The 24,459-nt window shown below is 38.3% G+C and overlaps 1 protein-coding gene across 4 annotated transcripts in view; it reads right to left on the reverse strand.

Moving 5' to 3' along the window:
- Positions 1-24,459, reverse strand: part of FAM210A (family with sequence similarity 210 member A) — a 42,445-nt gene continuing 17,986 nt past the window's right edge. For 3 of the 4 annotated variants that reach the window (XM_045527824.1, XM_045527827.1, XM_045527828.1), the window contains exons 2-4: positions 10,111-10,616; positions 5,468-5,579; positions 1-1,653 (exon numbers count right to left, since the gene is read on the reverse strand). In XM_045527824.1, coding sequence (XP_045383780.1) covers positions 1,420-1,653; positions 5,468-5,579; positions 10,111-10,583 — 819 coding nt within the window. In that variant the 5' untranslated portion in view covers positions 10,584-10,616 and the 3' untranslated portion in view covers positions 1-1,419. Of the gene's footprint in view, positions 1,654-5,467; positions 5,580-10,110; positions 10,617-13,923; positions 14,018-24,459 lie in introns of all 4 variants that reach the window. The other variant, XM_045527825.1, reaches the window with a different exon arrangement.

A 24,459-nucleotide genomic window follows, 5' to 3' on the forward strand; every position in this document is an offset into this window, starting at 1 on the left:
TTCATTTAAAAAGTGTTCCAATATAATGATCAGATGTATCAAATGTTTTTTTTTCCCCTTTAAGTTAATCTCTCAAGTTGGCCAAACTAAGATCCTAATGAACAGCAGGGATCCCCACGTAACTATGGTAACTATGTGGCAAACCCTTTGATATTCCCTTGCCCTAGCAGATAAGTCCAAACAATGACAATATAAAAAGAAGCCATGCCTTCCTCCAATTAGCAATTCCAAGGTTAAAACAGAAGTAAACACAGAGCAAAAAGAAAGACACAAACTCAAACACACCCACAATCCCCACAACTTTCATATCTGATAACAGCTGAATTCCATTCCAAGCAGGTAATTTAATGACAGCTTTGCTATAAAAAAATTAAGTAGGATGCTCAAACAAGGATATTTTCCTTCAATGTTAGAGAAAAAGCAGCAGCTATAATTTTAAAATTTACTCCAGAATGAAATAAACACTAACTCTGAAACTAAGACACTGGTTTGCTGAGGCAAGGCCCATCCCCACCTCAGAAAGAGTAAGCCGTCTCCATGACAACCTGACCATTTTTAGTCTCCCAAAACCTTTTTCAGCTTGAGAAACATGAGCTTGAGTTGCTGCTGAAGAATATTTGGCTTCAACAACAAATTTAAAGCATGATGATTTTTCACCTTCCCTCTGAAATATTAGTTGAAGAGGACACAAACACTCACAATAAAGTTTTATGTGTGAGGTGATCATCACCAATACACAAGTTTGAAAAAGTACTATCGCCATATATATTTGCTTAAAAAAATTGATTATGACAAGCTTCAAGTAAAAATCATTTTTAAAGGGTCCATTTTTCATTTACATATAACTAAAACATCTTCTTTACATATATATGGCTGAATTTTTATTCAACTTTCATCATATAAGGTCTGTATTTTAACTGTATTTAACTTATTTACTGTTATTATAAAGACTAAATACCCTCCTATTCACAGGCAGTTTTGATGATGCTAGTTTGTCTCCACATTAAGAACTGAAAATAGTTACAACCTTAATGAATAGAAAAGATTAAGATCCTGTATTAACGGCCTGTCTGTGGGTCACATCACTTATTCAAGGAGTCAACTGCCGAGTCTGCATAAATTACAGGTCGCAACAAAACACGAAGCAAATACGATTCTGAAGACCTTGAAAAAGAACTCTGACATGTGAGACATTAGCCACTGCTCAATGCTGCCACTGATTTGAAATTCTTCTTCTTTTCAAAAAACACTGATTTTCTAGTAATATTTAACTTTAAAAAGGTATCTTAGTTCTTTAACCCTCAGAGAACTAGTACATTTAGGCAACTAACCAAAAAATAATCCAAAGCATACATCTTTGCCCAGTTTCCAAAGGGTTAAAGTGCAGGAATTTTCTATACCCTGTTATATAAGGCACCCCTATTCCACTTTTTTCTTAAAAGAAACTTTTTCTTTGGTTTCCTGTAACTTTTCAGTAAGTCTATCCTTTGTTTCTTCCATCTTCTCTGTGATGAGCTCCTTTGTCTCTTCCATCCTGTCCTGTAGATACTCCTTAACAGGTGGTGGTGTCGACATGTAGCCATGAGTACGCAAATACTTCACAGTAATGGATGTCCCTCCCAGGGTCGCAGTATACCGGGCAGGTGTTGCAATCTTAAGAAAAAAGCAAACAGGCAGATCAACATCTGATTATGACTATCATCTTAAACAAAACCAAGTTGAAATTAAAATTTTGGTAATAACCAATCAGTATAAATTACCTTTGTATTAATAGTAACATCCTATATGGTTTCCCCTCCTAACAAGGGATGCTCCTGAAAACTCATTTTGTCAAAGTCTGTCCCCTATACAACCTCACCCATGACTACAGAATCATCCACGGCCAGCAGCGCTGACAACCCTACCTGCATGCTAGGGAACCCAGGTGGCTCAGTACCGCTAATAACAATGAAGGCACACACGTGTCTGTTCCTCAAAACCCTTGCCAACCTGCCAAATGCTTTACATCTGAACCAAACTAGAAGCTAACTTCTTCAAACGGTGAGAGGCAGAGCCTGAGTCCAGCATTCATTCTTTTCTGGATTTAGTTCAGCTTCACTTCCAGATCCCTTTCCTTTGACTTTTCCAGGCCTATGCTACCTTTCCACAATCCACTCTGAGTCTGGAATCCCAGCAGGAAACTTCCATGAGGCCAAAAGTGGTAAAATGGTACACACAGTTTAACTCTGATCAGAGATTTAAGGATCAAAAAGTAAATAGTAGACGACTGGTCAAAGAGAATCATAAAAGCTAAGAGGCCGCATCACATTCAGAGTTGAAATCGTAGGTGTGCTTTGAAACAGGTGTCTGTGCTCTATTTCCAATTTCTCTCTTGCACTCACTCTAACCAAGCTTTCACCCCTACCTTTCCACCAAAACTGCTCTTACCAAAGCCACAGTGACCGCTGTGAAACCAAATCCAAGTGTCAACTTGTAACCAGTGCCTGAACCACTGGAACCCTCTGTGACAGCTTTTCACTTTCTATCCTGGGAACTTCATGCACTCGGCTGCCAGGCCCTCACCTGCCTGGCTTCCTTCCAGCTCACAGCTGATCCTCCTCTTCATTTTTTGCCAATTCCTGCCCATTTGCCCACCTCTGAGCCTGGTGTGACAACACCTGGTCCCTGGACCTCTTCTTTTCTCCACCTACCTCACTCACTCACTCTTCTTGCTGGTTTGTCCAGTTTCGTATCTTTACTGCTGTGTATATACTGAAGATTCTTAAATTTAGATCTCCAGGCTGAACCTTTCCCCTGAATTCCCGCACATACAACCACCTACTCATTTCTACTTACACGTCTAATACGATCTCAAAACTTAATACTGTCATATGTCACAATTTCCAACTTAACGATGGGGTACATTCTAAGAAACATGTCGTTAGGCAATTTCATCGTTTTGTGAATATTATAGAACGTACTACTTACATCTCAGCAATCTGAGATGCTACAGCCTACCACGCACCTAGGCTATATAGGTACTGCAAGGAGCTGATGGGGTTTTCTACCAGTTTGGACACAGATCATGTAAAAGAAAAGAGGAATTGAAACTTTCTCACATTTTTGGCCCAAGCAACTGTTAGGATAGGATAGAGTTGCCATTTCCAGAGCTGGGGAAGACTTTGAGAGGAGCAGGTTTGAAGTGGGACAGTTGAAAGTCAGGTCAGCTCTGAACATATGGTCATGCACCACCTAATGTCAACAACGGGCTGCATATATAGCCTATTGCTCCTGCACCATAAACCTGTGTATTGTGTTTCTGTACTGAATGAACACAGTAGGCAATTATAACACAATGGTAAGTATTTGTGTATTTAAACATATTTAAACATAGAAAAGGTAACAGTACAGTATCATAATCTTATGGAATTGTGTGTATGCAGCCCACTGTCAACATTAGGTGGCACATGACCATATGTTCAGAGCTGACCTAATCTTCAACTGTCCCACTTCAAATCTGCTCCTCTCAAAGTCTTCCCCAGCTCAGGAAATGGCAACTCTATCCTATTCTTCCAGTTGCTCTGGCCAAAAATGTAAGAAAGCTTCAACTCCTCTCTTTCTTTTATATAATCTATATCCAAACTGTTAGAAAACCCCATCAGCTCCTTCCTCAATATATATCCAGATGCCGCCACTTCTGGCCATTCTTCCTGCTACTGTCTGGGTCCTGCCACTATCACCTCTCACCCAGAACACTACAGAATCTCATGTGAAGTCCCTCAGCTTTCCCCCGGCCCTACAATGGTCTGTCCTCAATACAGCAGCCAAAGTGATTCACCTTCGTTTCTCCAACTACATCCCCACCACACCCTACTCACCAGACTATAAGCTCCCCAAGGGCAGGTATTTTGCACTGTCTTACTTAGCTAGGTACTTCCCAGTATCTAGCATGGCACCTGGCACGCAGGAGGAGCACGACCACTCATTGACTAAAACTGTGGGTGCATTTCAAAGACAGTGTGAGGGAGTTAACGAGCACATCCCAGCAAGTGCCACAGAGCCACACTCAAAGTATCCTTTTCTCTTCTCTGCCACATCTCATTTTGGAGCTTTGCCTTCATGAAGCCATAAATCTGCATTATTGCTCCATTTGAGAAACTGTGGCTTACAGAAAATACACAGGAGAATTCCCTCCCACTTTCCAACTCCCAGAGGGATGGCGAGGGGAAGAAACGGCACGGACGCTAACCCACCCACAAGCACAGCTTCACGCTTCGACCCCAGATGCGCACACATGTGCTGCGTCTTTATTCACCTACTAAACACAATACCAGGCAAAGCGGAAACACAACGAGAAAGAAGACATGATTCTGAATTCCTAGAGCTCCTAATCAAATAAAGAAAACAAACACTTAAAAAAAAAACCATCAGAGACACTGCTATGAACTGCCAGAGCTATAAGCGTCTTATGGGAAAGTGGGATAAGGAGCAATTAAAACTAGGGAAATGGTTTAAATCTTCCGGATAGTGTGACGTAGTAAGGTTAAATTATACCCACTATAAACTATAAACTTGATAATTTATTAATTTTATAATCTTCAATGTAGAAAAACTCAGAAATTAAGCTTTACCCCTCTAGCTAACAGTATAATAAATGAGGAAAGATCCCAAAATTTCAGAGGATTTCTAATAAGGATGACAGACTAAAACAATGTTACTTTTGAGTAATACTATAAAATTGTTAAGTCCAGGTATTCTTATACAACAGAAGTAAAATGGCATCTAGTTTCCAAGCATTTTCTAACTGTTTTCTTTCTCAGGTAGAAACTTCATACAATTTCACATGAATTTTTCACTTCAGAAAATGAGATTAATATGGTTAAATTCCACAATTCACAATGAGTCTTCTCTTCAGAAATAAAGACCTGTAAGTGTAGAAACTTATTTATAAAGATGGCGTTGTCTGAATCCAGAGAAGTTATAAAGATTATGAACTTCTAAAATGAAACATATGTAACATCTAATAAAAAAAGGTTTATCACATAAAACAATTTGAATTAAACCTTACTGTTTTACTTGCTAAGATGAACGTTAAACAGAAAAATAAATGCTAAATTTTGCTAACAAGTCAGGTGGCATGTGGATTCCTGAATAAGGAAACATAAGTATGTCTTAAAATAATATTTCCATTTATCAATAGAAGAAATTTCAAAAAGGTGACTACTGCCATAGAAAAATACACAAGTCTGTATTTTACATCTGTCTAATCACAGCAAGGCTATGAATGATCTATGTATTTTTAAGGCACTTCTTAAAACCAACTTAACACTTTAAAATTTTATAACCTTACTTTATTCATGACAAATAAGAGACGAAATAGTGTCTTAAGTTACCAAAAAACGCACTGGGAGCTAACATGGAGTTTTATGGGGAAGTAAGCAGGTCACTGGTTAAGTCTGAGTAGCAACTGGTTTATAACAGTACCTACCTTAAACATGGCATATGCTGTTAGTGCGTTTCCACTCTGGGAATTTTTAAGGATGTTTACCACACTTTCAGGTAACCCAATGAGTTCCAGAAAAGGAACAACATTCACTCCTCTATGAAAAAAAACAAAATGTAATTTACATATGTACAAATTTTCAAGGATATTTTCAAAAATTATCTGAAAATACCCAAACTACACTTTACTATAATTTATATTAAATTTTGTTTCTATAATTTATATTAATTTTGTTTAAAAGTTGATTCTGCATTATCAAGTGCTTTAATTTCACTCTAAGAGAATATCTTACTTGACGTACAATATCAAGATGCACAAAGACATTGTTGTCATGTTGTCTCTTACAGCTTGCAACCTCTAGTTTACTTCTGCATAGGGGCATCCTAGGTAGTATGTTTAGAAAATGGAAGCATTTATTAGAATAAAATTAATAGCTCTAGGTAAACTATCAGAAAAGCATCAGAATCATTTGCTTGATCTTAGTTTTCTCAACCAAATACTACTTCCTTAGAATGCTCCAACTCAAATTTCAAGACCTAAGATTTTTACCTTTAAAATCACATTGTAAAAGCAAGGGATATTTTAACATCCCTTATTGTGTTATTATGCAAAGAATAAATGATTCTATGGGCTTGACGAAAACTTCAATTATTCTAAAAGGACGCTTCTATTAACACACAAAAAAGGCAGGTAAAGAAGCAATAATAGCCATAAATTGCAATTTTTTTGGAGGCAGAAAGAGAAAGCGGAGAAAGTCTCCAACCTGAGCTGTTAGGCCCTGATTTTTTTCAGTTTCCCAATTATTAACATTTAGCCACACGACTCTTGCTGTGCCACTTGCACTCACACTCTCACTGTGTGTAGTTTTGCAGACATTGTGACCCTTCGCCCCTAAATCTGAACAAGGACATTCACCTACACAATTATCACATTTAGGAAATTTAACATACACAACAGTGTATATATTAATACAATAATACATTATTTAAAATCTAATCTAGATCAAAAGTTCCCTAAATTGTCCCAGTATGTCCCTTATTGCTATTTGTCCTTTGTAAGTCAGCACTCTTTTTGGGAAGTCAGGATGTCTTTCTTGACATTGAGACTTTTGAAGCATCCACACTAGCTGCCTGGCAGGAGGACGTCTCCCCTTCTCTCTGTCTTTTAAATTCTACCCTTCTCCTTTGATATGTAGGACACTTCTCAATGTAAGTTCATCTGATCATTTCCTCATGATTAGATTCAGGTTAAATATTTTCCCACAGGAAAACGACACGATAGATGCTGGGTCTATCACCAGCGCAGGGGTCACATAAGGCCAGCCTGTCCCATCCTCGGTGTTACTCAGTCTGCCTCTTGGTTAAGGCAAGGCCCACAGGTCACTCCACTGTACCTGTACCTTTCCCTTTGTCATTAAGAATGGTAACTGCCCAGATCCATTATTATTATGCCAGCTCTGAGCTCTTATTTATTTTTAATATTAAAAAATAACTTGGTTACCTAGGGAATCAGGGAACAGACATGGCTGACCATCAACAAGAAAGAACTGTTAAAATGACCTATTATCAAAAGTAAGAGGAAACCAGAACTACTTAAGGGATCTTTAAAGAGATAAATTTAAAAATCAACAGAGTCCAATCTGGTTTTTTCTATCTCCACCTTGAATTGTTTTTCAAATCTTTTTCCAGATAACAACAGAATCCCATGAAGGTAAGGTTCAGTATTGCAGAGTTAGCTATTCTCTGGATCTAATGAAGTCACTAAAATAACTACACATGCTACCATCTGCCATAACAGGCCACTTACATCTTCTAGTACCAATTATGAAATTATTTCATCAATCACTTCCTAGTTCTCACTAGGCCCAATATATAAAATCGATATTTAACAGCAATCATGAAGAAAAAAGACGAACATCTGGCCAAATAAAAAAGTGAGTGATTACAAAAGCCCTTTACCATAAAGATCAGACAATGATGAACTCAGACACCATGCACAAGCTATAATAACATCATTGGCTTACATCCTAGGTAACAACCTAGTTCTACTTATTTCTAAATTGTTGACTGGATGACTTGATCTTCTTAAAAATAACTTCCATTTCCTTTGGAATTGCTAAACGTGAAGCATTGGTAAGGGTCTGATTCAAACAGAAACATACACTATCCCTTTCTACTCTGAAGTTCCCATGGACAGACAGGAACCTGCGCTTCATAAACCGCCAGCTTTACGGATCTTTCAACAGATAGCAAACATACAAGGGCCAAAGCACATTCACTGTCCGGATAAAGTGCAGTAAAAGTCAGTCAGGATTGTGTCTCAGAGTGGATCTGTAATTTGAAGCCCCAAACACAAGGCATCTAAACGCAGGGACAACACTGTCATTACTGAGCCACATTTGAGTGAACAGAGCACTCTGGTCAGAAGACATAAGATCTCTGCAAGCTTCTGCCAGACAGGCACAGCAACAAAGCTTAGTTTAAAATAAAACCTATTAGCATGCACAATTTAGAACTCCATGAAATAACATATTTCAAAAGCCTGAGAACTTTATCACTGAATTAACTAAATATAGAATGACATTTTGCTCCATGGTGCCTAGAAAGGCAGTAATGTGAGTGTCAGAGTAACTAAGACAAACACCGGTCAGTAACGCAGCATGATGTCAAATGCCCATCCTTCCAGCTACAACTATTTTTTTCCCTTTCTTTTAATAGTAAGTAGGCAACAAGCAAATAACAGAGATCTTTTTCCAGCCAACAAAAAAAAGAAAAAAAAAAGCTAAAATAGAACTAGCTTCTTGTCAATTGAATTAAAAACTGGTATTTAATACAATCAACTTCAATTTTACAATAAAATCACCTCACAGTGACAGATACTCTGCCATTCAAACATATCCTAATTCCTTTTTTTAATCTATGAGTTCAATTTTCTAAGTATTACTTATGATTAAGATCTTCACTTAGAACCAATCAACTTTCAATTTTTGAAGTATTAAAAATCTAATAAAGACACTAAGAAGGACTGTTGTAGGTAGCAGCTTATCCTGTGTAATATTAGCTATGTGATGCTATGACAGGATTGGTCCAGTGGTCATGGCTGGGCAGTAGTGAGGGTCTGGCAACCAGGTCCCATGCTGAAAGAGAGCCCAAAAGCAAGTTGTGATGGACAAGGGGTATGATTTTAAAGTGGATAATCTTACTACCATGTTGACACATAAGCATCCTGCAGAAAAAGAGAAGGAAGGAAAAACTAAGAAAGCTGCATTTCATAGGGGATGACAGAATATCACCCACAATTGCCTGAGGTCCCAGACAACAGTGAAAAAATCTTCAGTATAATTAATATCACTAGATTATTCGGGGGTCTGCTTTTTTAGTTATAGACTTCTATAGATATTAAACATGTCCAGAAAATGTCATTAATAAACAAAGAAATAATTCCATAAAGTACGCATACAAGAATCTTCTGCAAGGTAAGGTACAATCCTTGAAGAAAATCATACACAACGAAGAAGGATATAACTGAATAACAGGAACATATGGAAAGATATGAAGAGAAACAGTGGCATCAATTATAAAAGATGAAAAAAATACTTTTACAACTTCCGTAAAGAAACCTTTGTAATCCTGTTTCCCAAGAATAAATACGTCTTCATCCCATCATCCTGGGATAGGTACTTTAAACTTGGTAATAAACTTCATCCAAGGAGTGAGCTTTATATACAAAACTATATCATATTTAATATCAAGTGATTAAATATAACCAAGACTGAAAAACACTGGACTTTGGAGTATAAAAGAATTCTAAACCTATTAGAAGAGTATACTGAAGTGTCAAAGCCATTCATGTGGGCACTAGGCCCGCTAGAGGCAGAAATGGGGCGTCACTGGTACTCCTGCTCCTAAAGCAGAGTGAAGAAAATAACTTAGCTTAAACAGAAGGAACAGTATTTAAGAAGATGCATTTAGAAATTTTATATTTCACAACACTGGAAGGCTAGGCCCACCAAATTTAGTTCTCGTCAGAACAAAAGACCTTATCTTGACATTTATTTGGCATGAATAATATCAAAGTATTAGACAGATTTTGGCAAAAATATCTTATCAATCTCCCACCAAAACCTTATATGGCGAAATAGATATAAGAAACATTATTATAATGATGGGGCTCATGGTACTGCCAAATCTCTAAATGTGATACTTTATTTCTGTGCTCTCCTGAATGCCAAGATGAGAGCAGCATAGTGATGAGGATCACGTGCTTGAGATCAGACAAACCTAACTGGGTTTTTAATCCAGGCTCCACCTCTCACCAGCTGAGTTATTCTTCTCCTTGCCTAATCTATTTTCTCAACCACAAAATGGGTAAAATTATACTACTTGTTTCATATGGTTGCGTGAAGATTACTGGAGAAAATACAGTTAAAAAATCAGCAAGATACCTGCTGTACACAGTAAGCAAATGTTAGCTATTAATATTAAAATGTGAAAAAAAGCTATGAAAAGTAGCTATCAATGAAAGACATTAAAGCATTTAAAAATCTACTTAAGGCTATCATTAGTATAATTAAGAAGATTAACATTCTGATAAAACAGGGAAAGATATTCAACCAAGCAAAAACTTACTTTAGGGCTGCATAATAAAATGTTCCGAACCAAACACAAGAAGTTATTAGATGCACGGGAATCAAAACTTTTCCATATTGTCTAAATGTTTTCTTAAATCGCTGATACAGACTAATAGATTTGTCTTGTAAAGGATCAGGCTCTTCCTTTTTCTCCGGAGTTCCTTGGGCTGGGGAACTGGAAGATAAAACCCTCTTGGATAAAACATCTTGGTTCCACTGTTTATGGCGAAGGACCCCTGGATGGGGTGCATGAGCATCCAATAGCCTCCTTTCCTTTGCAACATGCTGGGCAGCAGTTAAGTGCAACCATTGTCTCTGAGGGCCTCGAACCAAAACCACTTTGGATTCAGCATTATGCAAAAGTAATGGTCCATTTATGTTTTGACAGTGTCCAAAAACACCAGCTTTATGTGGTACTAAGCATGTCCTGTGTGCCAGTCGAGATACAGTCTGTGGTATATTCCATTGCATTTTGAAGAATGGTGATTTCAGCTTCTATAGAGACTAATTAAAAAAAATTAGATAATACATAGGTTTCTATTTTAAACCAATCCACTTAAAAATCAATCATTAACTATTAGGAAGCAAAAGGACAGACAGTGCTACATAACTCACAGAAATTAATGTTAAGGTACACAGTTCTGACACACCATAATTTTAAAATTTCACTAAAACCCATTAGACATCATGGAGGGTAATGTTTTGAGGCTATTTTATAACCACAGAAGGGATATTTGTAGGGCTGCTGTTACTTTACAAAGAAGCAGGTAGTACAGTGGAATAAAACCTAAGATCTGGGTTCTGATGTTTTGGGGACACAATTCCATGCAATTCCCTTTCAGACTCCAAACCCGAGTCAACTAGTAAAATGAGGGTTACTTCACAAGGCTGCTATAGGAATTAGATGAAATTTCTGAGGTAAAGGTACCTTTGTACACTAATAAGCATCGCAAGTATTACTATTACAAATGTTAAGATCTTATGAATAGTTGACATCAATATCATTTATTCTATGCTGCCTTTAGACTAAGTTATATAAAGTTGAAAGCCACTTACATTACTGAATAGTCAGCGAGAAGAAATAGCCTCATATTTACCTCCTTTTTTACCCCATATCCCAGGTAGAGAGAAATACAAGTATACAGCGATGTTTCATTATTTGTTTTGGTGTCATGTGGAATTAAGAATTACAAGATAGCAGGGACAGTAGCTTAGTTCCAGCTACTTGGGAGGCTGAGGCAGGAGGATCACTTCAGCCCAAGGAGTTTGAGGCTGTAGTGTGCTATGATCATGCCTGTGAATAGTCCCTGCACTCTAGACTGGGCAACATAGCAAGACCCTATCTCTTAAAAAAAGAGAGAATTATAAGAGAAATTAGAGACTTTCTCAGATACCTAAAACTTTGTTTCAAAAGACAATATGTAATTTTTAAAGAATGTGGACTTTGGAATAAGATAGACCCAACTGAGTTAACAGTATTATTTTGAACAACTTAATCTCTCTAAACATAGGTTTCCCCAGTGGTAGATGTAATTATAGTAGCCACTACTATATAGTAAACCAGTCCCCTTCCCTCAACATCAGGAGGCACCACATGTCCCCCAACCTCATCCCCACCCCAGCTACCTAACTACTTCTAACATGTTGAGAATAGATTATCTTATTTTTTTATCATATAATAAATAAGAGTCAGTAGGTTTGCATTAGCATCCCAATAAATTAGCACTCCAGTAAATAAAGATACTACATTGTAAATGAATATTCATTATCTGGGGTACAAAGTTGACTGGAGAAACAAAAACTGTCATCATATAAAAACATCTATCAATGAATTATCTATCCATAAAACTAATCACCTGTTTCATCCCTCTAATGGATAATTAACATCTGCTCCTATCACACTGTCACAGATAATCCAAGAACACAATGCAAATGAGTTGCTAAGTGAAACTGTAAATCTTGCAAAATAAACAAGTACCCAGGAAGCCTTTAAAAAAGTGATACTGGATTGGACAACATGTGTTGTAGTAGAAAAAAAAAGTAACACTGGAGATTAATTTCAGACAAAGCAGACTTCAGAAATTCTTTGATTACCAGTGATGAAGAGAGTCATTTCATAATAACATAAAGATAATGAAAATAAGATACAACAATCCCAACTATGTATATACCTAACAAGAGAGCATCAAAATAAATGAGGTAAAAAGTGACAGAACTGAAAGGAGAAATCAATAATTCCACTATTATACTTAGAGACTTCAACACCCCTATCAGGCATTGACAGATGCAGCAGGCAGAAAAGTCAGTAAGGATATAGTTAAACTAAATGACAATATTAATCAACTTGATCTAATTGACATTTATAAAACATTCCATTCAACAACAGCAGAATACACATTCTACTCAATTCACATGGAACATTCAACAAGACAGACCACATTGTGGGCCATTATATATAATTTAACAAATTAAAAGAATGGAAATCATGCAAAGTATGTTCTCAAACTACAGTGGAATTAATCTAGAAACCATTAACACAAAGATAGCTGGAACCACCACCCTCCCCCCCTGCCCAAGTATCTGGAAATTAAACAGCATACTTCTAAAAACCACAGGTCAAAGCTAGGCAGGATGGCTTGTACCTGTAGTCCCAGCTACTCAGGAGGCTGAAGTGGGAGAATTGCTTGAGCTCAGGCATTTAAGGCAGCAGTGAGCTATGACTGTGCCACTGCATTCCAGCCTGAGTAACAGAGTAAGGCCCTGCCTCTAAAGATAAAACGAAATAAAACAAAAATAAAACTACTACGGGTCAAAGAAGTCTAAAAAGAAGTTTAAAAATATTTAAATAAATGAAAGTAAAAATACAACTTATCAAAGTTCATGGGATGCAGTAAAAGCAGTGCTTAAGGAAAATTCCTGGCTTTGAATGCACATGTTAGAAAAGAAGAAAGGTCGAAACTTAATAAGCATAGCTTCCTCCTTAGGAAACTAGAGAAAGAAGAACAAGCAGAAGAAATAAATCTCTAGCCCGGATAAGAAGAAAAACAAATAATGAATGTCAGAAATGAAAGAGGGTCATAACTACTGATCCCAGAGACAATAAAAAAGAAATAAAGGAATACTATGAATAACTAACTCTATGCCTGCAAACATAACTTAAATGAAATGGACCATGTCCTCAAAAGACAAAAACTACCAAAACTAACACAAGGAGAAATAAAAGACCCGAATAACCCTACATTTACTAAGGAAATTAAATCAATAATAACCTTTCAAAAAAAGAAAACACCAGGCCCAGGTAGTTTCACTAAGTGAATTTACCACACATTTAAGGAAGAAATAATACCATTTCTCCACCATCTCTTCCAGAAAATGAAGGCAGAGGGGAGACTTCCCACCTCATTCTATGAGGCCAACATTACCCTGATACCAAAACCAGCAAAACATAATCCAAGAATGAAAAACTACAGACCAATATCTCCCATGAACATAGAAAGCAAAAATCTTCAACAAAATATTAACAAATCAAATCCAACAACACCTAAACACAATCATACGCCATGACCAAGTGGGATTTAATCCAGATATGCAAGGGTAGTTCAACATTTGAGAATCAGTATAACCCCACCATATCAACAGGCTAAAAAAAAAAAAGCAAAACTGAAGAAGCAAAAGCATTCGGCAAAATACAACTCCCATTTATGATTAAAAAAAAAAAAAACTTCTCAGCAAACTAGGAGTAGAGGGAAACTACTTCAATTGATAAAGAACATCTACAACAAACCTACAGGTAAACCCACACTATACTCACCGGTGTGAGACTGGACACTTTCCCCCTAAGACTGGAGCAAGGCAAAGATGATCTCTCTCACCACTCCTATTCAACACTGTACTGCAAATCACAGCTAGTACAATAAGACAAAAAATAAAAATAAACAAGGATATAATGGAAAGGAATAAATAAAACTGTCTTTATTTGCATATGGCATGACTGTCTATCTAAAAGAATCTATAAAAAAAAGTCTTTTTGACTCCTGGAAGTAATAAGAAAATATAGCAAGATTAAAGGCTCCACAAGATCAATATACAGAAGTCAACTGCTTTTGTATATACCAGCAATGATATATAGGAATTTGAAGTTAAAAAAAACAATACCACTTATAATAACACCAAAAACAAATAACACCTTAGGCATAAATCTAACAAAATATGTATAAGATCTATATATATATATATGGAAAACTACAAAACTCTGAAAGAAATCAAAGGTCTAAATAAATGGAAAAATATTCCATGTTCATGAACAGAAAGACTCCCTACTATTATCAGTGTTTATCAATATGATCTACAGATTCAACATTAAAATTGCAATCAAAATCCTAGCAAATATTTCTTACATGTCAACAACCTGATTCTAAAGTTTATATGGAAAGTCAAAATTTTCAGAAAACCCAACTGAAGAAGAACAAGGACTGACATTTGTTGGTGGATTGATACTACTAGACTTCAAGCCTTACTATAAAGCTGCAGTAATCAACACAGTGCAGTACTAAGAAACAAAAAAAAGACACATAGATCTTTGACAAAGGAGCAAGACAATGTGATGAAAAAAAGGATAGTTTTTTTCCCCAGTAGTGCTGGAACTGGATATCCATATGCAAAAAAATTAACCTAGATACTTACAATGCCTTTCACATAATTTAACTCAAAATAGACAACAGGCCTAAATGTCAAATGTGAAACTACAAAATTTCTAAAAGAAAATGTAAGTGACCTTGGGTTTGGCAATGGGCATTTAGATACACCACCAAAAGCATGATCCATGAAAGAAAAAGTTGATGTTGGACTTTATTAAAAATAAAAATGTCACTCTGTGAAAGACACTATTAAAAGTGAAAAGACAAGCCACTAATTTGGAGAAAAGCACTTGTATCCAATACAGTCACAGGTTAGATGAGGACAGTTTCAGTCAATGATGGTGCCATTAAGATAAAGGAACTGAAATGCAATTTGTACAGTACATAATACTTGATAATAAATGATGTAACTGGTTTATGAAATTATACTGTACTTTTTGTCATTATTTTACAGTGTCTTCCTTCTACTTATTAAAAAAAAAGTTAACTGTAAAACGGCCTCAGGCAGGTCCTTCAGGAGGTGCCCAGAAGAAGGCTGTGTAATCACAGGAGAGGACAGCTCCATGTGTGTTATTGCCCTTGAAGACCTTCTAGTGGGATAAGATGTGAAGGTGGAAGGCAGTGATATTGAGGATCCTGACCCTGTGCAGGCTTAGGCTAATGTGTGTGCTTGTGTCTTAGTTTTTAACAGGAAAGTTTAAAAAGTAAAAAGTAAAAAAAAAAAAAGATTAATCTTAATAGTAAAAAGCTTATAGAATAAGAATATAAATGAAATATTTTATACAGCTGTATAATGTGTTTGTGTTTTAAGCTAAGTGTTATTACAAAAGTCAAAACTTAAAAAAATAAAGTTTATTATAATAAACTAAAGATAACCTATTATAAAGAAATATCTTTTATAAATTTAGTGTGCCTAATTGTACTGTGTTTATAAAGTCTACAACAGGCCTTCACATTCACTCACTACTCACTCACTCACTCAGAGCAACTTCCAGTCCTGCAAGCTCCATTCACAGTAAGAACCCTATACAGGTACCATTTTTCATCTTTTGTACCATAATTTTACTGTACCTTTTCTATGTTTAGACATGTTGAGATATACAAATACTTACAATTGCTTACCGTATTCAGTATGGTAACACGCTGTACAGGTTTGCAGCCTAAGAGCAATAGGCTATACCATCTTACATTTGTCTAAGTACACTATATATGATGTTCAGTGACAAAATTGCCTAATGATACATTTCTCAGAATATATCTCTGTCATTAAGCAACACATGACTGTACACAAAAAACTCTTAAAATTTAACAATAAGAAAACAACCCAATTACAAGATGGGATAAAGATCTGAACAGGCATCTTATTAAATAAGACATACATGGCTGTTCAAATCGATGTGCAAAAAAAAAAGAAAAGAAAATAAGGCAAATATATGAAAAGATGCTCAGCATCACATCTCCAGAGAATTGCAAATTAAAAACAATGAGACACCATGACACATCTATTAGAATGGCTAAAATCCAAAACACTGATGACACCAAATGCTGGTGACGATGTGGAGTAATAGGAACTCTCACTGATTGCTGGTGGGAATGTAAAATGGTACAGCCACTTTGGAAGAGGGTTTGGCAGTTTCTTAAAAAGATATATATACTCTTACCACATGATCCAGCAATCATGTTCCTAGGTATTTAACTCAAATGAACTGAAAACTTACATCCACACAAAAACCTACACATGGATGTTTAAAGCAGCTTTAGTCATAACTGCCAAAACTTCAAAGTAATCAAAATGTCCTCCAATAGATAAACAAATTGTGGTACCTCTATACAAGAGAGTATCATTCAGTGAAAAAAAGAAATATGCTAAGCCACGAAAAGACATGGAGGAACCTTAAATGCATATTGCTAAGTCAAACAAGCCAGTCTGAAAGGGTTATTCTGGGAAAACACAGTTTCTCTACACTCTCACACAACATTTTTGACACTTTCTCTGATAAATAGTTTTCTCCTACCTAATGAGACACAGCACACTTCTGTGACCAGATAATTTGGGGTTTTTCCCCCTATATACTAAGCAATTCTCTAACTCTCTGAACACCACTTGGGTATTCTATAATTTAATTCTGATACTATCTATCTGAAGACAGTGTCAGATCACACGGGTTAAGGCCCAGTCCAATAAGATGGCCCACCTATCACAAGTCCTAGGTTGTGACCTGTGCTTCTGACAGACAAGCTATCAATCATGGTTCCTAACTCCCTCTCCTCGTGTTTGATGATTTACTAAGATGGCTCACACAACCCAAGAACACTTTATTTACATTTATCAGTTTATTATAATGGATACAGATGGTCAGAGGAAGAGGTACAGAGGGTGAGGTTGGGAACAGTCCAGAGCACAGAAGCTCTATTTCTGGTGGAGATGGGGCACCGCATGGATGCATTCACTGACTGAAAGCTCATCAAATCTCTTGTTCAAGAGGTTTTTTGAAGTTTAAACTCCAGCCCCTCACTCCAACCCTTTCCTGAAATTGGTGGGTGGAACTATTCATTTAATCACTTGGCTTTTCTGGTGAGCAGCCCCATCTTGAGGCTATGTAGAAGCTCTACCCTAAATTACCTCATTAGCATAAAAGTAGGTATAATCTACAGGGCATGTTATAAATAACAAAAAGCCACACCCACTCAATATAAATTCTTGTTCCTATTGCCTTTCCCTTGAAGTACATTTCCCTTGAAGTGATTTTCATCACTTAGGAGATACCAAGGGTTTTAGGAGCTCTGTACAAAAACTAAATATTGTAACCAATGATGCTCCTATCACCTTATCACTTAGGAAATTACAAAGGATTTAGGAACTCTGTGCTAGAAACTGGAGAAGATGACCAGAAATATATAATTCTTATTATACAGTTATGTGCTGTATGATTCCAAATATATGACCTCCTGGAAAAGGTGGAACTATAGAGACAGGGAAAAGATCATGTAAAAAGATGGTTGCCAGAGATCTGAGGGTGAAGAAGGAATGAATGAGTGCAGCACAGGGCATTTTTAGGGCAGTAAAACTATTTTGTATGATACTGGAATGGTGGTTACATATCATGCATTTGTCAAAAGTCACAGAACTGTCTAAAACAAAGAGTGAACCCTAATGTAAACTGTGGACTTTATTCCCCACCCCTCGCCTACAGAATAGGCCTCCGTTTTGGCCAAGGGGACCCCAGAGAAACCTTAAAACTGTGTTCCCAGCCAAGACAGGATGGGAGATCAGACATGCCACATTATATCCCCTCCCTCGATAACAGCCATCAGGCTTTCTTCTCTACGGGCTAAACAGAAACCAATCTTGTAATTGCTCCTTTTTTTCAGTTTTGACATGACAACTGACCAGCGTTTCTTCCTGATAAGAGATCAGCAACCATTGAGTGGTTCTGACCAATCTATGAAGGCTGTGCAAAGCGGGTTTTCACGTCCTCTGTTTCACCCTTGGATCATGCTAAGGCAGCCATTATCTGAACATGGATCCCATGAAGGAATATGGAGTTCAATTGTACATGTTTCTCCTTCCACAAATATTCGTGACTCTTCCTACAGTTTATTATTAATAAATATGTATGTACATTCAGCTACCCCCACTCAATATAAACTCCTGTTCCTGTAGCCTTTCCCTTGAAGTACCTGCTGTTGGCTTCTGCCTGAGACTATTGCTTCCCAGCCAGCAAGATGACTAGCCAGTAGGCTGCAACCCTTTATGAGAAATAAAGCTCTCCTTTCCAAATTTATAAACCTTATTACTTCTTCAGTTGACAGTATGCATGCTGATTCATCAATTGTAACAAATGTACACACCACTGCAAGATGTTAGTGGAGAAACTGTGGAGGCCTGGGTGAGTACGTGGGAACTCTCTGTACTCTCTCTGGTTAATGTTCCCGTGAACCTAAAACTTCTCTAAAAATAAAGTCTATTGATTTTTTTATAAAAAGTACACTGTGGTCTTGCTAAATACAACTGATAATACTGTTAAATTGAGTTTAACCTAATACATAGTGAACTGTAATCTAACTGGATGTGTAAACCTACTCTTGTAAGAAGTAGCTGAGTCTCAGCCAATAACAGCAGTTGAGTTTCAGCCAATCACAGGTGGCCATGTTCAAATAAGGCAAACCTGAGCTGTAACCAATCCAGCTGTTCCTGTACCTCACTTCCATTTTCCGTATATTATTTTCCTTTTTCTGTCAACAAATGTTATCCAACCCGATGGCTGCCCCAGAGTTGCTCTGAAAGTATGCTGGTTCTGGGGGCTGCCTGATTCCTGAATCGTTTTTTGCCTAAACTCTGTTAAATTTAATTTGTCTGAAGTTTTTCTTTTAATAATAGTATAGCCTTACCCTGACGTACAGGTATGAGGAAAGGATAAACGCAGAAGTTAGCAGGTTGAAACAGAATAAAAGGGTAAGTGAAGAAAAGAATTCCCTCCAGTTACACAAGCTCTCAATGTCACCAAATAGAAGGCAATTCACATTTTCTTCTTCTAACAGATTAAGAATATCCTAAGATTTATTCCTTCCAATCTCTCTTAATCACATCTTGACTGCTGTTTTAAAATCAAATTTAGCTTGCTGCTTAGAAAAAGTAAAGGCATGCAAGTTTGTTTATAGTACTTTCTGGGCTCTTAGTTTCCTGCTCCCTAATGCAGGTGATGGCTTCAATTTAATTTCTTCTATATAATCCATCTCCTTCAAGTTATTTGACTTTTGGGGCTTTCTAATACCAGAATGAACTACATAAACAAGCTGTGTTGAAGATGGAGCCACTGTTAAATTCTTAATCTTCAGAAAATGTTAAATTATGCCCCCTAGTGAATTCCTGTGGAAGTTCATTAATAATTCATTGATTTCCAGAGCAGCCTTAAATGTCGAGAGTAACACTTAAAAAAAAACTCAATGATTTTTCCAAACTTATAAGGTAAATATATTGATTTACACAAGATATTTATATCTTTATCTCTTTTCAGAGGATCTACGTTTCTTAAGGCAAGCCATGGTGGTCCGTAATGGTACCATGGATCTAGAACCCACAGTTCCACTTCCACCCCCTTCCTTCTCCCCTCTGGCAGGTGTTATCTCATTGCAATCAAAACAGAGGCTTCGCCATCAGAAAGACCTGAGTGCTAACCTTTTCTTAGCCTTTTCCCTTATCCCTAAAATAGGTTCGGTAACACTTTTATCACATGGTATTTATGATAATTAAAAGAGATAAAGCATGTTAAGTGTCTAGCACCTACTATGCTAAACCAGTCATTATTAGTTCTAGCTTCTTCATCTTCTCATCTGTTGACCTGGCTAAGCAAGCTCACATTCTTCCTTCATCTAAACTTTTGCCATTATGCTATTTGGGTGAACCACGTACAATCCTAGTGTATGGGGGGAAAAACCCTTTTTCCTCTATACTCTCACAGTCAACACAGAACACTTCCGTGATCAAATATGTGGGGGTTTTTCCATACACACCAAAGCAATTCTCCAGAGGACACCAACTGGGTGTCCTATAATTCAATTCAACTCTGACACCGACTCAAGTTAGAGTTAGATCCCACAGGTTAAAGGCTCAGACCCACAAAATAAGCCCCTACTTCAGACAAATCATAACCAGTAGGCTGTCATCAACACTTCTGAGCTACCAGATATAAACTAGAGTTCCTACCCTGGGTTTGATTAATTTGATAAATCCCTCGTTGGATTTAATTAATATGCTAAGAAGGCCCACAGAACTCAAGGAAACATTTGTGTTTACTGGTTGATTATAAAGGATATTACAAAGGATACAGATGAAAAGCCAGATGGAAAAGATGCAGAAGGTAAGGTACGCAGGAGCTTTTGGAGCTTTCCACGCCCTCTCTGGGCATGCCACCCTCTCAGCACCTCCATGTGTTCAGCAACCTGGATGTTCATAACGTCTTTTGTTCAAGAGTTTCTATAGAGATTAATCTCCTGCTTCCACCTTTTCTAGAGACTGGTGGGTGGGGCTCAAAATTCCAGCAATCAATTCCTCTAATATTTCTAGGGAGTAGCTCCATCCTGAGGCTATCTAGAGGCACCACCCTAAGTCAACTCATTAGCGTAGTCTCAGGTGTAAAGGGGGCTCATTATGAATAACAGAAGATACTCCTACGACTCAGGAAATTTCCAACAGTTTTAGGAGCTCTGTGACAGGAATAGGAACAAAGACCAAATATATTGTAATTGCTTCTTCAGCAATTCACTCCACTGGTCATGTCCTTGACCTTGAAATGATGGGATACTGTTCCACAACTGAAATCCCGAAAACTACACCATCCCACTCTGTAGCCACCTCCACTAGCAGCCTTTACTCCCCTACTCTTTCTACAGCCTAGTCCCAGTGCCTTGCTCCACCCTGACCTTTTTCCCAGTTGAAATCCTGGTTTCACTCCGAAGACCGTAAACTAAAAATAAAATCCTAAGCTACCCTTGGTGACTAAACAGATGCCCTCTTGGCCAAGGGGACCCCAGAAAAATCTTAAAACTGAGTTCCTGGCCATGAAGGGAAGGGAGGACAGACACACCTCTTTATACACCTTCCCTTCTGGAGTTCAGATACAATTGACCAGGTTAAAACAGAGATCCCAAGACTAACAAAATGGACTCTTTGTGACAGTAAGATATGAAATTACTAACAGGACCTAAGGCAATGCAAGGCAAAGGTTATATCACACCCACAGGCCACCAATTTGCTTAACAGATCACTTTGAATATACTGTGGCCAGCTCTCTGATTAACAGACCCCCTTATCTTAACTTAAGCACTCCTTTCTACTGATACCAAGTCTTTAGACGAAGCTTTATCTCTTTAAACAATTATAAATCAAAGAACCCTTGAACTGCCAACAGAAAAAAAACCCAAACTGTAAAATAATTTTAAGAGGTCTGTTCTGAGCAAGTGGTTGCATTACAGTTTGGTTTTATACATTTCCGGGAGACAGGAATTACATGTAAAGACATAAATCAATACATGGAAGGGGGACATTTGTTTGGTCTGAAAAGGTTGAGACATCTCAAAGAAGGAATTACAGGTTATAGGTGGCTTTAAAGATCCTTTGATTTATAATTGGTTAAGGAAATGAAGCTTTGTCTAAAGGCTAGGAATGTTTCAAGTTAAGATAAGGAAGTCTGTTAGTGATTTGCTAAGTAAATTGATGACCTACAGGTAAGGTTTAAGCTTTGTCTTGCATATCCTTGGGCCTGTTAATGAGTTACAAAGCATATCTCCAAGAAGGTAGGAGGCATGATGAAGCAGGTCTAACCTCCCTTAGGGTATTTCTGGGGTCCCCTTGGCTAAGAGGGGGTCCACTCAGTCCATTTAAGCTGGTGGGCTTAAAATTTTATTTTAGTTCACAGAACCCATCTATAACCTGTAAGCCCCCCTCTTCGAGATGTCCTGCCTTTTCTGGCCAAACCAACGTGTAGCTTCCAAGTATAGATTTATGATTTTAACCACAATTCCTATCTCCCTAAAATGTATAAAACCAAATTGTAACCTGACTATCTCAAGATCACTTACTCAAGGCTTCCTGGGAGCTGCTTCCTGGGCCAATGGTCACACATATTTGGCTCAGAATAAACCTCTTTTAATTATTTGGATTTTTTTCTATTAGCAATTCTTTATCCAGCTTAGATTCTACAGTGCATTACTTGAATTACCACCTTATCCTTCTGTAATACCAGCCCACAAAACCCAACCTTCAGCCAGTCCAACTACATCTCAATAGCTAAGCACTGCTAATAAAAACCACAGAACTGAGTAAATCAGCACCAGTACACAGGGATCAGCTATGAACGCAATGTGACAGCCCATCATGGTTTCTGAGCAACTGCCTCTCACCTCCCCTCAGGGACTAGTCCACACCTTTCCCAATCTCTCAAGCCTGTTATATTTTACTTTCAGCTGATGATAAATAATACTTTCTAAATCAGATATGACTCTTCTCTGTTTAAAACTCTCCAATTTCTTTTGGAGTAAAAGCCAAGTCCTTACACTGGAAGAACAGGCCCTACCTGCAGCTACCCCCGCCCCCTCTGACTGCATTTATTCTCAGTCTCTTGCTCACTTAACTCCAGCTACATCAGCCCCTTGCCCACAAGCTAAAAAGGCTCCCGCTTTATGAGTTTTGCACTAGCTGTTCCCTCTGTTTGGAACAATCTTTCCCTAGATATCTGCATGGCTAAATCCTTTGCCTCCTTCAAATCTTTGTTCAAAAGCCACCTGCTCTGTAAGGTCTACCTTGACCATCCTATTTAAACTGCAGCACAGCTCCCTTCTGGCCCTGACAACCCAATGTCCCTTACCTTGCTCTATTAGTTTCTTTTTATCCATAGCACTTATCTTTTAACATCCTATAATTTATTTATTTATTATATTTACTACTTATGGTCCCACAAGAGTAGAGATTTTCTCCCTGTTTTGTTCACTGATGCATCCCAGGGCTGGCTGGCACAAAGGAGGCACTCAATAAATGCTTGTTGAAGAAAGAAAATAATAGGCAAGCCTAGGAAAGAGGTTCAGAAGAAACCAAGCCCACTGGCACCTTGATCTTGGACTTCTAACCCCCCACCCCAGTGCCCTTGGGGTGACTTCCCGTCATGGCAGACCTGGGCTGAGACAGCAGGCGCCATATTGTTTCTCACTCATGGTGCACCTTTGTCCTCCCCAGTGAGCCTCAGCCCTTCAATTTTCATCTGGCTCTTCTCATATAAACATTTCCCAACTCTAGCACAGATGGTGGAAGCCACAGGGGACCAGTGGGTTCTGAGGGATCTGTGTGACCCCAGAGTCTGGACATTCTGGGTGGGCTGCCTTCAGGAGAGAGAGACAGAGACAACCAGAGTGCTAGCTTTCTTCTGCTCAGACTCTCTTCCTCCCCTTCCCCTGCCTTGCTCGTGGCTGCTGAGAGACAATTGAGCCAGGGCTTGCAGAAACTGCTTCTCCTCTCGGGTGGTGCATCCACCACACCGGGCCTTCCACAGAGAGTAGGGCTCAAATCTTTCCAGACTCCTTTTCTCCTGTTCTGCTCCCTCACCTGTGGCTGCCCAGAGAGACTACAGAGTCACCATGCCAAGGCTTCCACCTTTCCTCTAGAGGTCCTGTAGTGGACTATATAGGGTGCTCAGACTATGAGCTCCCTGCCCACTGGCCCCCCTGGTGCTGCTTGCCCAGCAACTCCATCAGTGCAGGGCACACCCCGAGGCAGACGGACATCAAACCTGCTTGGGCACCCTGTGGGCAAATTGTGACCAGCATGTTTCTCCCTGGCATGGTCAGGGATTGATCTTCAGGGACCTGGGGACTGGCCCACAGGCCAGATCCCATACCCCCAGGTCTCAATTGCATTGCTCAGGGGCAAGGAAGGGAGATTGGTGATTGGGTGACACCACTACAGCCCCTCCCTGGTGGCTTTTCCCAGAAGCTGGGAGCAGACCTTTGACCCCTGCTGAAACAGATACCTTGCCAGCTTTGACGGAGCCTCAGGGCAAGATCACACAACCCAGCCCCACTCAGCCTCACTCCCCCACTGGCCTCTGCTGTGGCAGAGAATAAGGACTCACCTGACGTTTCAAGGCCCCACTTACCACCTGGGACAATCAAGTGCTTCTTCAAAGGGACTAGACCTGACACAGGACCCAGAAACAACA

Source organism: Lemur catta, chromosome 16 (assembly GCF_020740605.2).
Source record: "Lemur catta isolate mLemCat1 chromosome 16, mLemCat1.pri, whole genome shotgun sequence".
Classification (NCBI taxonomy): Eukaryota; Metazoa; Chordata; class Mammalia; order Primates; family Lemuridae; genus Lemur; species Lemur catta.